This window comes from Mytilus trossulus, chromosome 12 (assembly GCF_036588685.1).
Source record: "Mytilus trossulus isolate FHL-02 chromosome 12, PNRI_Mtr1.1.1.hap1, whole genome shotgun sequence".
Taxonomy (NCBI): Eukaryota; Metazoa; Mollusca; class Bivalvia; order Mytilida; family Mytilidae; genus Mytilus; species Mytilus trossulus.
Window position 1 is genome coordinate 41,839,568 of NC_086384.1, and position 16,674 is coordinate 41,856,241.

The window sequence follows — 16,674 nt, forward strand, 5'->3', positions numbered from 1 at the left end:
AATGCTTCGGACTGATAGTATCAATCAAATCCAGCACACCTTTTCTTCACTGGAAACTGTATTTAGCATCAATTATGGTATATACTATTTACATTTATATTGTCAAGTATATTACATCTAAAAATCGTAAATAAAGTACAGTAAACACATAAAATACAAATTCATAGCTTTATTCGACATGTTTTCAAGTTGTCTACATCTGTAGTAAGGTGCACTCGTGCTAACGATTTGTGATACGTACGCGGATACGTGTAAAATAGGCGCACGAGGATTGTTTGTTACTTTAGTCAAAAATTATTTTAACTCAAGGATCTTTTAGTTAGAGTATATATCTCAATTGAAATAATATTTTTGATATAAAGTCGGATATTATAACTTCTTTGATATAAATTGATAAACTCAAACAATTAGACACAATAAACATTCAGAGCCTCATATATCTGATTTAAGAATGAAGGGTGTACTCGAATCAAAAAACGTATCCAAAACGTTTAATTAAAATGACCCATTTTTTTTTTTACAACAATCACCTTTGTGAGTTTAAATATATATTTTTTATATATTTTATTTAGTAAACTACCCCTTTACATCGGGGGCACCAGTCATCAGGGTAGAAGTGATGGTGCGTCTATACTATATTATTTACAATTATAATACATTATAGTTAATGGTTTCATTATAAAATGTCTTTGAAACAATAACATACATGGCACATTAATAAGACAAAAATAGAGATTTCTAAAATACATAATCATAATAAAAAAAAAGACAATTTATAGAATGTTAAAATATACATGTAATTTAAAACACTCATATAAATATGACCATGCAGCATGTATAAAGCATAAAAACTAAGATCAATCAATATATAATAGTACATACGAGTAAGTAACTCAAAGGTCATTTTGGTTCAACCATAGTTTGACGTAATCTAAATAATTCTAAGAAATACATTCTTCCATAAACATCATAAAATGAACCAATTTCATCGTTAAAAGCATAACCAATATCGCCAATTAAAAATAATACTTGTGCACGTGGCGACAGTTCAAGAAAACTTACATTTCTATTATTAAAAGAGGCAAATAAGGTGAAAAATTTAGACCTGGTTTGTTCAAGAGATGTACACCCGAGCAGAAAATGTTCTAAATCTTCTGACTCCCCTGAATCACAAATAGATCATATGTTGACTTCGGACATATGCATTCTAAAAAGAAACTGCTTTAATGGCAAATAATTTTTCTTGCGAGCAGTTTAAGACGAGATGAATTAAAATCGCTTATGTCCTCTAAGTATAACTGGCTACCTGTCTTAATATAAATTAAGTAGGCGAAGTTTAATACATTTTACCGTGTTGTGAGAAGGTATCGTGTCTATGTAGAGCATGTTAAATGGATACTCAAACTTTTTATAGTTGTTGGAACTCTATACAGACATCATAGATCATCATAGTGCTTGTTGCCCGAAGAACCTATTTGTCTATTTAATTTTATTGGGTTTATTAGTATTATCGGTATGTGAGTTTTTATATATGAGTAACTATTCTTATTGTAATGTTTTGCATTAAAAATATCTTTATCGGGATCAACCTGGCTTAATTTATCCTTTCCGCATATACGTGTTATACGATACGTCGATACGGATACGCCAGCAAATACTTGATTAATGCAAATGCTCTGATATCAGTACCCCGAGTAGCGTACCGTGTAATTAATTTCGCAGGTGATTTTTTTGGTAAACAAACAGAGATTGCAATGCAATCAGTGATTTTAACGGCAAAATTTACTGGTCCGACACAATTTCTACTGGTCTCGGACCATCGGATCAGCACCAATTTCGAGATCTGCGTGCGGTTATCTGAAACTTTTTGTATTCTTTTTAATTTTTTTTAATTCAAGGTTCCTGTAATAGATCACTACGTCTTTATGGTATGAAGTACGATAATTTGAATTGTAAGTCTGAAAACAAGATTTATTTATCAAAATGTCAATTTTTATTTACTGGTCTATAGACATGCAGTTTTGTTACCAAAAATTATACAAAATAAAAGAATAGGCGGTATTACTGATTTTATATTTCTTTTTCTACAGCTTGACCATACAAATTAAACTTAAAGTTTGAAAGTATAAGCAAATCTGTCAGAAGAAGTGAAAACAGATAGCTGCTATAACAGATGTAAAGGTACAACTAATTTTGGTCTGAACATAAGGATCCATTTTCTAAAATATTATACACCATCAGCGATCCACAAGCGTATGGTTTTGTAAAATCAGATAAGTATTACCAGATTTACTTTGATGGTCCAACAATTAGAACTTTTAAGCTAAATTGTAAATTCAGACACTTAAATGTTTACGCAAACATAGTAAAAGGTCATTGCATCATAACGATTAAAATACGCAATATTCTTCAACATTCCTCTCTTTATTATGCTATAAAAAGCAAAGGATACACAGTTTTACCATTGTAACAAAAATCATTACATGTCATTTGCTAAAGAAATATATCATAATGCTATTCTTGCAACATGAATTTTGGCATTATTTGCTTTGTTGATCCTGGTGTTGCACCCAATTAGTAAAAATCCTTCACTATCCAAGCAAAGACTAAACGGAAATTCTACTCCAAGATATGTTACAGTTTGTAAGCCAATCAGATCTCCTTTTGTATTCAAAGCATGTAGAGAATTGTTATTTTTGTCACATATTATAATGATATCTTTCTTTGTGATAACAATACCAATTGGATTAAATGGTGTATCCGGGGTATTAACACTATCGTGACCTTTGTAAAAGAATTTTACACTACCAGATCTTTCCAAAGCGATTATACGTCCATCGAAATTTTCAAATTGATCAATTGCATAAATGTTATTATCTGAATCAGTGGAAATTCTCCAGACATAACTAAACAATTTTTCACCATTTTGATCGTATTCTATTTTTAATTTTCGTTTGTTATTTACATCGAATACGACAATTAGCCTGGTTCTAAATTCTGTGACAGGAAATATAGACCCTTGCTCTCGTAGACCTAGAATGATCTCGTTGTCTTTATTGATATGTATACCCAATATTACCATCGGTGAAGTATTAAGAACGATATTTTTAACCCCATCAGTAGATACAACTTTTAACTCAGAACCATGGTATTGTCCGTAGAATATCTCATCTTTACTGCTGATTGCAAAATCTGTACATTTTATATCTAATTCCTTCAACACTCTTATTGATTCTTTCAAAAACCGAATAACGAAAAACTTATATCCGGACTCTTTTGTATGGTACGAGCAGTAGAGTGTGTCATTGCTAGAATATTGGATTTTGCCGAAACAAGCAAATTTTGACGTATACGTAGATAGTAGTGACGCTATCACAGGTTGTGAAATTTGTAACGATCCAAACTGAGCAGAAATATCACTTTCCTCTTTACCAATATCTTTAATGGCAAGTATAGTATGTGTTTCCGACAGTTTAAATTTAGGATGGATACGTTCCTTACAGGTGTCACACATTAACAATTCACAATCCTTACATTTCCATTTTATAACGTTAGGATTGTCACACAACTGGCACGACAATGGCGACTGTGCTGTTCTAATGGATAAAGCCATTCCTGGTTAAAACCTATTCCGAAAAGTAAAAGATATTGTATGTAAAACAATCATAATAGTCCATCAGCTGGTAGGGCAAAATTTCAATTCTGTGTTACACCCCAGGGTACCGCAATTTTTTGGTATAAATTAAAAGAGTAATATATGAAGAATATTTTAAGAGGTGTTAGACTTTTGAAAAAGTGTCCAAAAGGGGTTAAAAAGGGACTTATTTAAGGGTATATCAAAAATTTTGTTTTGCACATATTTACAGAAAAAGGTAAAATTAACCAATAATTCAGTACTATTTTTTTAATTAAATGGAACAAATCATATCTTATTAAAACGCAGGCTAATTTTCAATTAATTAGTATTATAGTCCATCAGCTGGTAGGGCAAAATTTCAATTCTGTGTTACACCCAGGGTACCGCAATTTTTTGGTATAAATTAAAAGAGTAATATATGAAGAATATTTTAAGAGGTGTTAGACTTTTGAAAAAGTGTCCAAAAGGGGTTAAAAAGGGACTTATTTAAGGGTATATCAAAAATTTTGTTTTGCACATATTTACAGAAAAAGGTAATATTAACCAATAATTCAGTACTATTTTTTTAATTAAATGGAACAAATCATATCTTATTAAAACGCAGGCTAATTTTCAATTAATTAGTATTATAGTCCATCAGCTGGTAGGGCAAAATTTCAATTCTGTGTTACACCCCAGGGTACCGCAATTTTTTGGTATAAATTAAAAGAGTAATATATGAAGAATATTTTAAGAGATGTAAGACTTTTGAAAAAGTGTCCAAAAGGGGTTAAAAGGGGACTTATTTAAGGGTATATCAAACATTTCGTTTTGCACATATTTACAGAAAAAGGTAAAATTAACCAATAATTCAGTACTATTCTTTTAATTAAATCATATCTTATTAAAACGCAGGCTAATTTTCAATTAATTTTTAAATCGTAGAGGACCAAGAAAAACGGGGAGGGTAATTTCCAAAATTCACGATTTTGAATGAAAAGAAGCAAAAGTACTAATTCTTGATAAAATGGTATCTTTTTTTATATTGAAACATAGAGCATAATGTAACTACGATGTAAAGGCTGTTGAAAAAAAACATTTAAAGGTAAGAAACAAAAACATAGAATCAACGACAGACACAAATATAACCAACCAGAAATGCACGATTCTGTCACAAATTTATACATCATATTCATGAAATAACTTACATATTAAAACACACAAAACTGTCAGGGTTATATAGATTTTCTATTTTGTTATTTTTTTTAACAACCGAATCACTACATTTTAAGTTCACACAGAAGGTCAATCCATAGAATCATCATCAGTTTGGTCACCTGCATCTACCGAATTATCATTATCATCATTTCCGTCATATTCGTCGTCATCGTTAGCAATATCAACGTTTTGATAATCCTTATATATCTACAAGCATTCGAGCATTTACATACAGGTATCTGTTCAGGATAAACCTTGTTGAACACATGACCATCTGTTTTGGCACAACCAGCTTTAAATGAACAGCACTTCCGAATTATTAAAGCATCTAACGCTGGTTGTGGTCTAGCCAATTGATACTGATCAAATCGTTCTAAACAATCCAACTATAGCTTTTTAGCAACAGACAAGTGTTGTGTTGAATAGCAGATTTCCAAATCTTCGTCTGAAAGTTGGATGGTTTAATGTGCTTTAACATTGCATCTTTTGTTGGGGGCAGTATTTGACAATAAATCTTTTTTTGGTTGCATTTGAAAACGTTCTGATCTTTATTCATCGATATTTTGAAATTCGTAGCCATATATAGAACATGAAAACCTCTCGAATGTTTTGCCAACTCCTCGTCAACCTCTTCAAAGGTTTCACCACGATGGAATAGACCTTCCGAAAACACATAACGTGTCAAAAAGCCGAATACTTTGCTTTTTTCCTTTACCAGACAAAACACTTACTGAATCACAACCTGTACTGCCGTGAAATCCTGGCAGTTTTCTACAAACATTCTCACCAATCTAACAATGTTAGAATTGATATGCAACTGTGAAAATAGTAAGCCAATACTCTTACAACAATGGAGTCGTAAATTTTGTCAGCTGCATATTTTTGCATTAAGAAACATTTTGTAATCGGCTTCTTCCTGTTTGATTATAAGATAAAACCATTCTACGCTATTTCATTTCCAACATTCATTTTGTGGCACATACTTCCTTGTGATACAAATAAATCGATACATTCAAGTGTAAATCTGTAGGATTATTTACTTTTTTTCCGAACCAAAGAATTCAACAAGAGCAACTTTGTTTTCCCCAACTAACAAATATGTCTTCCATTCCCAAGAACACGATCGTGATGGTCTAGAACTTATCGTAATGATTTGCCCTGCCAAGGACCTGCTGTTTTAATTTTTTTTTATTGATATTGTGGGATACTAATCAGTGACAAAATCAATGCGGGAACTCTTTTCGAAACTAAAAGGATGGTTTTTAAAATAACAATTGCCAAATAAAAAAGTGCTTGGTATCCTAGTAATGGGTTGAATAACTGCCATGTCATCAAATATCCACGAGCAAAAGGAATGACCATTTTCTAAAAGTGACCATCCAGGACAGATTTTAATTTTTATTACATGTGTACCATCAAAGTTTGCAAGATACATTGGAAGATGATCTAATTCAAACTGGAGAGCCTTTTGCGCAACCAACTATCTTGTCTGGGCTATGACAAGCAGGCGACATTTTTTTTCATCTGCTCTCAATGTTTTGTTGTACTTATCAGCCATTAACTGCTTGTCTTTTATTTCCTTTTTTAAAAATGTAAGCAATGATAATCTTTTAATTGTTTTGAAGATATTGGTTGACTTTTTTATAAGCCGTTCATTAATGAAAATTTTTTAAGCAAACTTTCCCGTTTCATACGCGTTTAGAAGGTTGCACATTAATTCAGAAGAAGCAAAAGAACCCGATAACGAGCCATATAACTGCTCAGATGTTTCAAATGGATTTGGCCAGCTTTTCAGTGTCTGAAACAATTTCATAACATCAGTTTTGTCTCGATTCAATCGAGTTTTTTAAAGTTCTTTTTGTGCGGATGTTTCAGGGTTACCCATTCCTATCAAATCTCGAATTTTAAGGATATTGAAGCTCTTTCCACTGCTGGTGGACGTTTCGTCCCCGATGGTATCACCAGCCACGTATTTAACAATCTGTGTTGACATGAATATCAATAATGTGGTCATTTATATAAATTTCCTGTTTATAAAACTTTGATTTGTTCGAGAAACTAAGGATGTTCTTATCCCAGATATAGACTACCTTAGCCATATTTGGCACAACTTTTTGGAATTTTGGATTCTCAATGCTCAATTATTTGGCTTTACAAATATTTTGATATGAGCGTCACTGATGAGTCTTATGTAGACGAAACGCGCGCCTGGCATGCTGAATTATAATTGTGGTACCTTTGATAACAATTTCATGTACATTTAACGACCAACGCTTAACAGAATTTTTATTTAAACTGAAAACAACAAAGCCAATTTTTTTTGTATCTCTTAGAAACCTAAGAACGTAAAAAGTATGGCCAATTCTCATAACTGACTATTTGACGTTCATTCAAAGCGATGTTTGTCGATTGAATGACTTAATAATCTTAAGTCAATCACTACATAGCTAAAACACAAAATGTAATCAAGCACACTTTTATTGAGTTCGATAGAGTGCACCTTTTCTGAACGCAAAAAAATCCACCTTAATTTGTACTTTTTCAGTAATATTTTGTTACACATTCACTTTATAAAATAATTTGTCTCACCAAAACATCATCAATCGACATTTAAATGTGTGTTTTCAGTTGCAAATTGATAATGCTTATGTGTAAATGCATTGTACATGTTGTATACTGAATCAAAGACGGTAATTTGATGATTTCCGTAATTTAACGAGTATTTGCACGTACATATATTTATCAAATATTTCATATTTTAGACGATATATAAATACTGCAAATGATTGAAACATTGTATAATGATTAATTATAAAGTTTAATTAACTAAAACGGGTAAATGTATAAAGAATTTCTTTATGAAAGGAAAAAATATGCCTTAATTTTAACCCAAAACATCGGATTGTTTGTAATGTAAAAAACACATTTTTTTTAAACAAAAATCTTCAGAGTAACATTAAATATGATAATTTTGTATCTGTTTTAGATGTTTACACCTATACTTTATTTTTTTTTTAGTCGCTTTATATAAAAAAAAATTAATTAAAAATTACTAAGTCGTGATTGCTAAATGAGGGGACCGTTAAAAGGAACGTTTTTAAACCTCTTTTGGACACTTATTTTTTAGTCTAACACCTTGTATTTTATCAATAAGATAATGAAGTTGAATTCTATCAAACAAAATCGCGGTACCCTGGGGTGTAACACAAACTCCTTAACTAGAGCGCTTTTGAGAACTAGCTGATGGACTATAACGGTATATGTTAAATCATTGATTGATTGTTGCAGTTTTCTTAACGTTTAGTATATATATATTTAAAATTAAATCGGTAATATAAGGATAAATATATCAGTCTGCTTTGAAGTTGGTATGATATATAGAAAAAATAAGTTCTTGTTTACTTTTAAATCGTTTGTTTTTTTGGTTTATTCATCGGACGCGGGAAAATTTACCTTTTTTAGTTATAAAGGAGGGTGTTTAATGGCAATTGGTGTTTTCCCATTGGTGTCCCAAAAAGAACTAGTATTACATGCAGTATAAATACATGTAAATTATTGAATGCACAACATATAATCCCCGGCTGAAAAAGATTACCAAAAAGATTTTTTCTAAAGTTTTCTTCTCCAAAACTTATGGACAGATGTTTTATAGATTAATGACAAACGTTCAAAAAAGCTACAACAGGTAGAATCAACGAACTCGCTTATTCTTCCTCTTGTAATAGAAAAAAGGAATGCTAAGTACTAGTACTATGGTTTTATGGGATTCTAGATTAGATGATAATCTGTCTCTGGCATTTGTAGTCCTGTTATAGTACTAGTAAGAGCGGGACATATTACGTTGCATTTAAAGTGTATGAGTGTCTTGACTGTAACGTTCGGCCACCGAACAACAAAATGACTATGATGAGCCTAACAATCCCATGACTGAGAGTGAGTGACCGAAATGACCTGTAAATAATATAAAGACATAAGAAAACTTGTTCACCATTTCGAATTTTATCTGCGTTCATGGATGGTATTCTATGTTTTGTCTTATGTACTATTACTTGTCTGTTTGTCTTTTTGTTTTTAACCATGGCGTTGTCGGTTTAGTTCAATATATGAGTTTGACTCTCCCTATGGTTTCTTTCGTAATTTTAATATCGAGAAGCAGGTGCAACTTATTATAAATCTAGAGCATCACTAACTATAAAAGGGCCACTCTAATTTAAACAATCGCTGCTTAGCAATTAGTATACTAGTACCAACTGCTATACCAAATATGAATATATCTTTTGATGATTGGAAAACAACGAATTTGATAATGTACAAAAAATAAACAAAATTAGAGAGAGAGATCTTATGGGTTGACATAAATTGTTAGATGCGAAAACAAAAGCGTGTATTTAAAAAAAAGCATTAGAAGATAGAGCACATTCATGTACAAATGCGGAAAATTTACCAATAGAAATTCATAATTTTTTCAAATAAGGGAAAACCACACAGTTGGGAATTTTTATAATTGAAATCCTATCTGTAAAGTGTCTCATATTAAAAGGAGTATATAGGCAAATGTTTTGCAGAACCATTCAATTTAATGTTAAACAGGTCAGGACCACTACCTTATATGGAAATGCATAAATTAGCATACTTATGTTCTCGCACATGTAATTGTTTATTTACATGTGACGCAATTTATTTTTACCTAGGTTTTTAACCAATCCTCTTAATGAGTCACAATGCATGATGGACTACTACGTGTTTACAATCAACCAAGAACACGTGTTATTTACTAAAATACAACACATTTTTTCGTGCAATGCGGGATTCACAATTTCGCTTAGTTTTTCATTTTGTGTATCCTTCTTTATAGTTCATGATATAAAGTATTACCTCCATGCTCAGATTAACGAACAGTTGTTTCTATGCGAAGAAAAAAGGGTTTGAATTACCCGATATATAGCCATTAACATGTTTGATGATGGCACAGATATTTCATGTATTTGTCCACCAGACAACAACGAAACAACAGCAAGAAAACACAATTACCCATAAGACAAACTTACTTGTGTAAGGTAAGCCGTCGATAACAGCCGGTGCTGATATTCACGGGTACAGCAATTTTCGTATAGATAATTAAAGGCTAATGTGTGATCCTTGAATTTTGTGTTCGTAAAAAAGGCGAAGAAGTTTTTACATACATCGCAGTGTTAACAAAATCTATAAGTATTTATTTTTTTCACATTTCAGTATATGGGACTTCCAAATTGTTCCCTTTGTTTTGAAAGTAAAGGTCAGCAACTGTAGTTTCAGTATGTTCGCTTTTAACGGGCTCGGACATTTGCCATATTTCTATATACAAATCACGTTTTAGAAAGAAAAAAAAATAGGTAAATTGGCACCCACTATAATCCAGAGACTTAATATTGGAGATATTTTGTGATCAAATTAGCAACAAACGGATGTTATCGATTGTTGAAACTATAAAAAAATGTATTGAGCTATATACCGTACCCGCTCAGTGGCGGATCCAGGGGCGGGGATCCGGGGTATGGACCCCATTTTTTTTTAAGGATCAGTGCATTTGGATGGGGACATGTAGTTGGAACCCTCTCCCCTTTTGTCCAGGGTTAGGACCCCCCTTTTTAAAATGGCTGGATCCGCCCCTGTGGCGCTTTCATAACACCTATTTTTAGCATACTGAATATTATGATGTTCTTACTTTTAGTTCAGGTCCTGATAAAAAAAATTACATATTCAGTACAGAAAGAAGTGTTTCAATAAAAGTTTTCGTGTTTTTCTAGGCAGAAATGATTTTGGAATGACATAATATCGGTTTAAAAGATCTCAAATGATTTTCTTACTGGACAGTGGTCACTTCATTGGATATTTCACTGTTTCATGTCGTGAAATTAATGTAGGTTCAATTCATAACAATGCACAAAACCGGTTCAACTACTTTTACAAGGCGAAAAAGAAAGTCGAATCGTGAAGCCAGTAAACAATTTTTTTTTAATCTGAGCATGCAAATCGAGGATTACGTTATATATTTTTTCATTAAATATATTTGCAGAATAAAAACATTGGTAATGAGAATCCCAGACAATATATTAGTTGACTGTTTTCCCACTAATTACACGTGTTTTAAGTAGAAGTTTACTCGTAGTAGCCCACAATGCATTGTAGTTCATTGAGTCGATTGGTCAGTTTTTCAAGGCCATATTAGCCTTGTGTTTTGGAAATTACTATGCAAATATATTCTGACGTCAGAAAATCTAGAGTTCTCGACCTGTTAAATATGGAATAACCATACATTGTCTCGAAATATCAATGTTATTTGTACAAGGCTTAGAAACAGGTAGAAAGCGAGGAGTGTAATTTTAGTTAGTAGTCAATCGTTTAAAACATAATATAAAATGACAATATGTTATGATTAAATAAAAGTCGAATTACAAGTATTTGAAATCAGAACTGACCTCGATTTATTCAGAATAGGGTACTTATGTATAAATGAACAAAAATCAAGTAGTATGACAATAGTTTATTTAGGCTCAACCGATCAAAAATACATTTTTCACTCAATTAAGTGAATTGAAAAGCAGTTGACGTCTTATGTTTAGTATCTATATCATATAAATATAAAAAAGAAGATGTGGTATGATTGCCAATGAGACAACTATCCACGAAAGACCAAAATGACACAAACATTAACAATTATAGGTCACCGTACGGCCTTCAACAATGAGCAAAGCCCCATACCGCATATAGTCAGCTTTAAAATGCCCCGATAAGACGATGTAAAACAATTCAAGCGAGAAAACTAACGGCCTTATTTATGTAAAAAAATGAACGAAAAACAAATATGTAACACATAAACAAACGACAACCACTGAATTACAGGCTAAGACTAAAAAAGATAAGGAGCATGTATTGCATTTATTGTTCGGCAAATGATAAGGTGCTTATTCTCCGACTTCTGATGTACAGTGAAATTGTCATTCTTAACAAAAAGTGCTTACTACATTTTTCATAATTTGCCATGTTTACAATATGATATAATTGAAAATTTGGTTAAATCAAGGATTGTTGTTTGTTGTTGTATATCATAATTGTTTTTTGCATATTAATCAGACTTTTTGTCTTATCGTTAGAATTGTTTTACATTTTTCATTCCAGAGCTATTTACAGCTGAATATGTGGTTTTGCTTTTGCTTATTGTTGAAAGCCGTACGGTGATCTGTAGTTGTTAACCTTTCTTTCATTTGGTTTATGATATTCAATGTTTCACAGAATTAATTGCGGTTGCAATTAAGGCTCATTTGTTGTAGTTTAACATATCTGTATTATTAAAAGAGGGGCGAAAGATACCAAAGGGACATTCAAAGACACAAGTCGAAACTGACAACGCAATGGCTAAAAAAGAAAAGATACAACACAGTGTATATAAAGTGCGAATCCAGCTAGTTCATTTTAAATGTTATATACGGGTATGTCTATTGTAGAATAAAGGATCATGGGAAAACTGTATTTGTTTACGTTTTGAAAATATCAAGTTAAAGGATTTTAAGTTAAGTTTTAACATATTTTCATTGTGATATGTCTTTATAATATACAAACATAGCATTAAAGTTCAAATAAGTGATTTAAAAGCATCATAATATAGCATATCGATTATTGAAAGCGATCCATTTTAACTATAGATGCGATGAATTATCACTGTTAGTGCAGTCATTATTAATGTAGAATTTTCAAAGATGCGAGGAATTTTTATTGTAGAATTATGTGATAAATGCACTTGCAACAAATGAAAAAAAACTTAGTTGATGACTTTAGGATTTATGATACATGTATTTTCAAATTGAAATACAAACTCCTCATTCATTCTTCATTAAATATATAGCTTTTCAAACTTGTAACAAAAGCGATTCTCAAAATGTCATATTGTAGTCTTCAGATTACGTTTCTCCTTGATTTTAACTTATATATGGAATCACTGGAGCGTGCCAGCAGCGGGCCCTCTTATGCAGTCAGTGGGCCCCTACTTATGAAAAATTCTAGATCCGCGAATGGATACTACCGCAGATGTAAAACCATGCACATTTGAGTTATTGTACACGAAATGCATGCTACAATTCATTTTTGTTGATTTTAGACCCTTTGGAACTCTATGTGGGCTATTTCAGCAACTAGGCAAAAAATGCCCAAACTAGATACATGGTTAGATTCAGCATGTCAACAAATTCCAAATATCTATATTAAAGGACTTTTGTCTATAAATTTGGACCCCAAAAATTGAAAAAGGGATCAAAAATATAAAAAAATGCATGCATCGGATACATTTGTTATTGAAGGCATGACTGTAACAATAGGATGAATATACAAAAATATCTTATTCTGGGGTCTCATTTGGGAGGGGGGGTTCTGATCCCGGATCCCACTTACTGTTTTGGCAGATTCCCGTATTCCGCTTATTGTTTTGTCAGATTCCCGTATCCCGCTTATACTAAGCAGTTCTAATTTTTTGTAATTATCCGTGTCCCGCTAGACTTCATTTCCCGTTTTTCACTACACAATCATTTGACTTTCAACTGTCACGCTTGCAAAAAATCGGCAATCCGGCGTGACGCTTATACCCGATTGCGACCCACTATTTTACTCTATTTTGACTCATATTAAGCGCATTATAAATTTATTGAAAAAGTAGCGTGGATTTTTTTATCCCTTTTTATCCCGTCTCGTTTCGTTTTTGAGCCATATATAGATGTCGTATGTGACAATGAGACAACTCTCCATCCGAGTCACAATTTATAAAAGTAGACCATTATACGTCAAAATACGGTCTTCAACATGGAGTCTTGGTTCACACCGAACAGCAAGTTATAAAGGGCTCCAGTGTAAAACCTTTTAAACGGGAAAACAAAGGTGCAATCTATATCAAGATGTACGTAATTAGTGGTGAAGTGTCATGGAAATGGATAAAAAAAATAAGGATAAAGACCCCTATACGCTTTATAAGAAACTAAATGGAATACATTTGAAATAAATGTTATTTCTATTGAATTTATTAGAGTGTTTTAAAACCAAACTTTCCTCCGTAAGTTAAATTTTATCAAATCTTTCTCTTACTTTATCTATTGTTTGAGCAAGTCGGCTAAATTAAGGCTTTACAGCTAATTTCCTAATGCATGTAAAGCAAAACTTTGGTTGGCTTGCTTGCTTTGTTTGTATAATTGTTTATACAAACTTTGTAAATAAGATTGACATATTTAAACAATATGAATAGGCATAGTTTAACCTGTATTTTTAGTATTTGAATTAAATTGGCATAATGATTATCCAATAAAAAAAAGCAGGCAAATCAACTAAAGTCTTGCTCTACATGCTTAAAGAAATGAGCTGTAATAGATAAAAAAAAATATATACAGTGAAAATGCATTGCATATACAATACTAATGATTCGCTCCACAGTGAAAATGAAAGAATAGTATCATTATTCGACAGTAAACATGACTAGAATTACGAAATCATCATAGTGGAATTTAGTTAAATATGAAGAAACTGAATGACAAAATATATTCTACGTTATACAACTTGAATAATTGTATTAAAATGAATATTTTTTTACTGCAACAACATCTTACTTGTTAGATATAAAGCACCTGCACGATCTGTTCGTGAAATGTCCTAAATATTCACCTATTTTGGTATATATTTCACAGCTGGATGGCTTTATGCGCGATAAAACCCCGCTCGCATCTCTTACTTTGTTTGATTAGTATTATGTATTTCTGAACATATACATTTTAACTAATTTTCTTCATTTTCTTCAAAAAAAAAAAAAAAAGTTCGTCTGATAGATAGATTAAAAATATAAGTTTCTTATTGTTTTTAACCGTATAAGAATGATTTATGTGGATCGAATTAGTAATCAAATGATTTACCGTAGTTTCACTTTCATTGTTGACATTTTGTTTCTTTAAATAACCAGTTCACGTACAATGCATGCGTTGTCAGTCTCTAGCTAGGGGGTTAAATTGAAGTTCACATGAATACCGGTTAGAATGATGATGACGTATTCACTTGCAAGTGAATCAGTCAAAAATTATGTATAATCGCTTATTTCAACAAAATTAAAGCAAATTGATTGCTAAAAGCAAATTATTATTTCATTATTCCAATTCAATTAATGATTAATCTAAAAAAAATCATACTTTATTTTTTTATATATATCGTAGCTAGTGCTCCTTTAACATAATGTTTATTATAATTTTTCCTTTCAATTTAAACGTCATACTTGGCAAAGCCTCAAGGATATCTTCAAAATATTTCTTCGGTATTTAAATCGAGAACCTAAATAATAAAAGATAAATAGTGTATGCAAAATTGTGATTCACTTGACATTTTTTTATGAAAAGAAATGGTCATTGTTTAGTTCCATTGAAACAGATATATATGACAGTTTAGCAATTAGAAAGAGTAGTTATGGACAATTTTGTAATGATTTGTTAAGAAGCCTTTGGTTTTTTTTTTATTATTATTCAGATAAAACTCTTCCTGTAAGATCAGAAATTAAGGTGAATGTAAAGTAATGAATTCAAAAGAGAATGAAGTAGAGGGAAACTAGTTAACAATTGTGTTTATCTTCAACTATCTGGTCTTCAAGTTAAATTTGGCCCAATATTCTCTATTCTGTAAACCCCACGCAGACCCTCTACCAATAATTGACAGAAAAGTAATATAACAAAGTTAAAGTCTTCTTTCATATTAAACATACATTACCAAGTAGAAGCTAGTCATATTTTACAAACACAACAAAATACAAATAACAAATATTCAAATCAACTGTATGTTTAAACCTGTATAATTACACGATTATTGGAGACCCATTGGTGACCTATTGCCGTTTTCAGTTCTTTGACCGGGTTGTCTCTTTGATATGTTCCCCGTTTCCATACTCAATTTTTAAAATTATATTGAAACAGTACTCACCGAAACAATAACGGATACTCCAATGAAAAATTCACATTGAGTAAGCGATATACAACTTCCTTCGTCTATGATAACTGATTTTAAAATCAATACATTATAAACCTTATGATATTTAAAAGGAAGGTATTTAAAAATAAAACCAGGTAGACAGAATATTGATACGGTTGACATATTCAAACTATGAGAAGTTTATTTCGAAGCTCTTATGGGTCTCTTCTCTAGAAATAGAATAGACAATCTAAGTTGAATTTGGCAAACCTTTTGATACTTGAATCCTCAATTCTCTTCACTAAATACCATATTTGACTTTTGAACTTTTTTGATTCGAGATTTTAAAATTTTAACAAAAAGAGTCTGGATATATTTAGGTATATATTAATATTGAAATTTATGAATGTTTGTTTGTATGAAATGTAAGCTACTTAATAGTTGAAAATGTCCAGTTAAAACATGTCTGGTGGAGAGTTGCATCATTGGGTATCATACTACTTCTTCTTATTGACCAAACTTCTTATCGTTACAAATGTAAACAATATGGCGGCAATAGAGGTCGGTCATTTACAAACGTATCAGCCGTATCGTATACGTTGACGTATCCGCATCTGCAGATATATCAAAAAATATTATGTGATCCCGAGCTTATTAATAAGACCATACTTCATTTAAAAAAAACTAATTGGAATCTTTTCGAAACGATCAAACATACACTTTTAATATTTGTAATGGTGGTGTTTTGTAAAACAAAAATAAGGGGATCTAAAACTACTTTTACATGCCCTTTAAAAGGAGCCAATGTAGGACTGGTACACGAATAACCTTTATTAATCTAGTTAAAAATATTTCAAGATCGTTAATGAATAAACACAAAA

The 16,674-nt window shown here is 31.5% G+C and overlaps 1 protein-coding gene across 1 annotated transcript; it reads right to left on the reverse strand.

Annotated features, from left to right (window-relative positions):
- Nucleotides 1-2,506: 2,506 nt before the first annotated feature.
- On the reverse strand, nucleotides 2,507-15,875 carry LOC134692463 (uncharacterized). Its single transcript, XM_063552915.1, has 2 exons — nucleotides 15,806-15,875; nucleotides 2,507-3,626 (listed from the first exon to the last, which is right to left on the reverse strand). The coding sequence occupies exon 2, from the start codon at nucleotides 3,611-3,613 to the stop codon at nucleotides 2,507-2,509; it is 1,107 nt and encodes a 368-aa protein (XP_063408985.1). The 5' UTR covers nucleotides 3,614-3,626; nucleotides 15,806-15,875.
- Nucleotides 15,876-16,674: the final 799 nt, after the last annotated feature.

What these genes read in the sequence shown, in the direction of transcription:
- LOC134692463 (XM_063552915.1), bottom strand. Translation starts at nt 3,613, where the DNA reads ATGGCTTTATCCATTAGAACAGCACAGTCGCCATTGTCGTGCCAGTTG.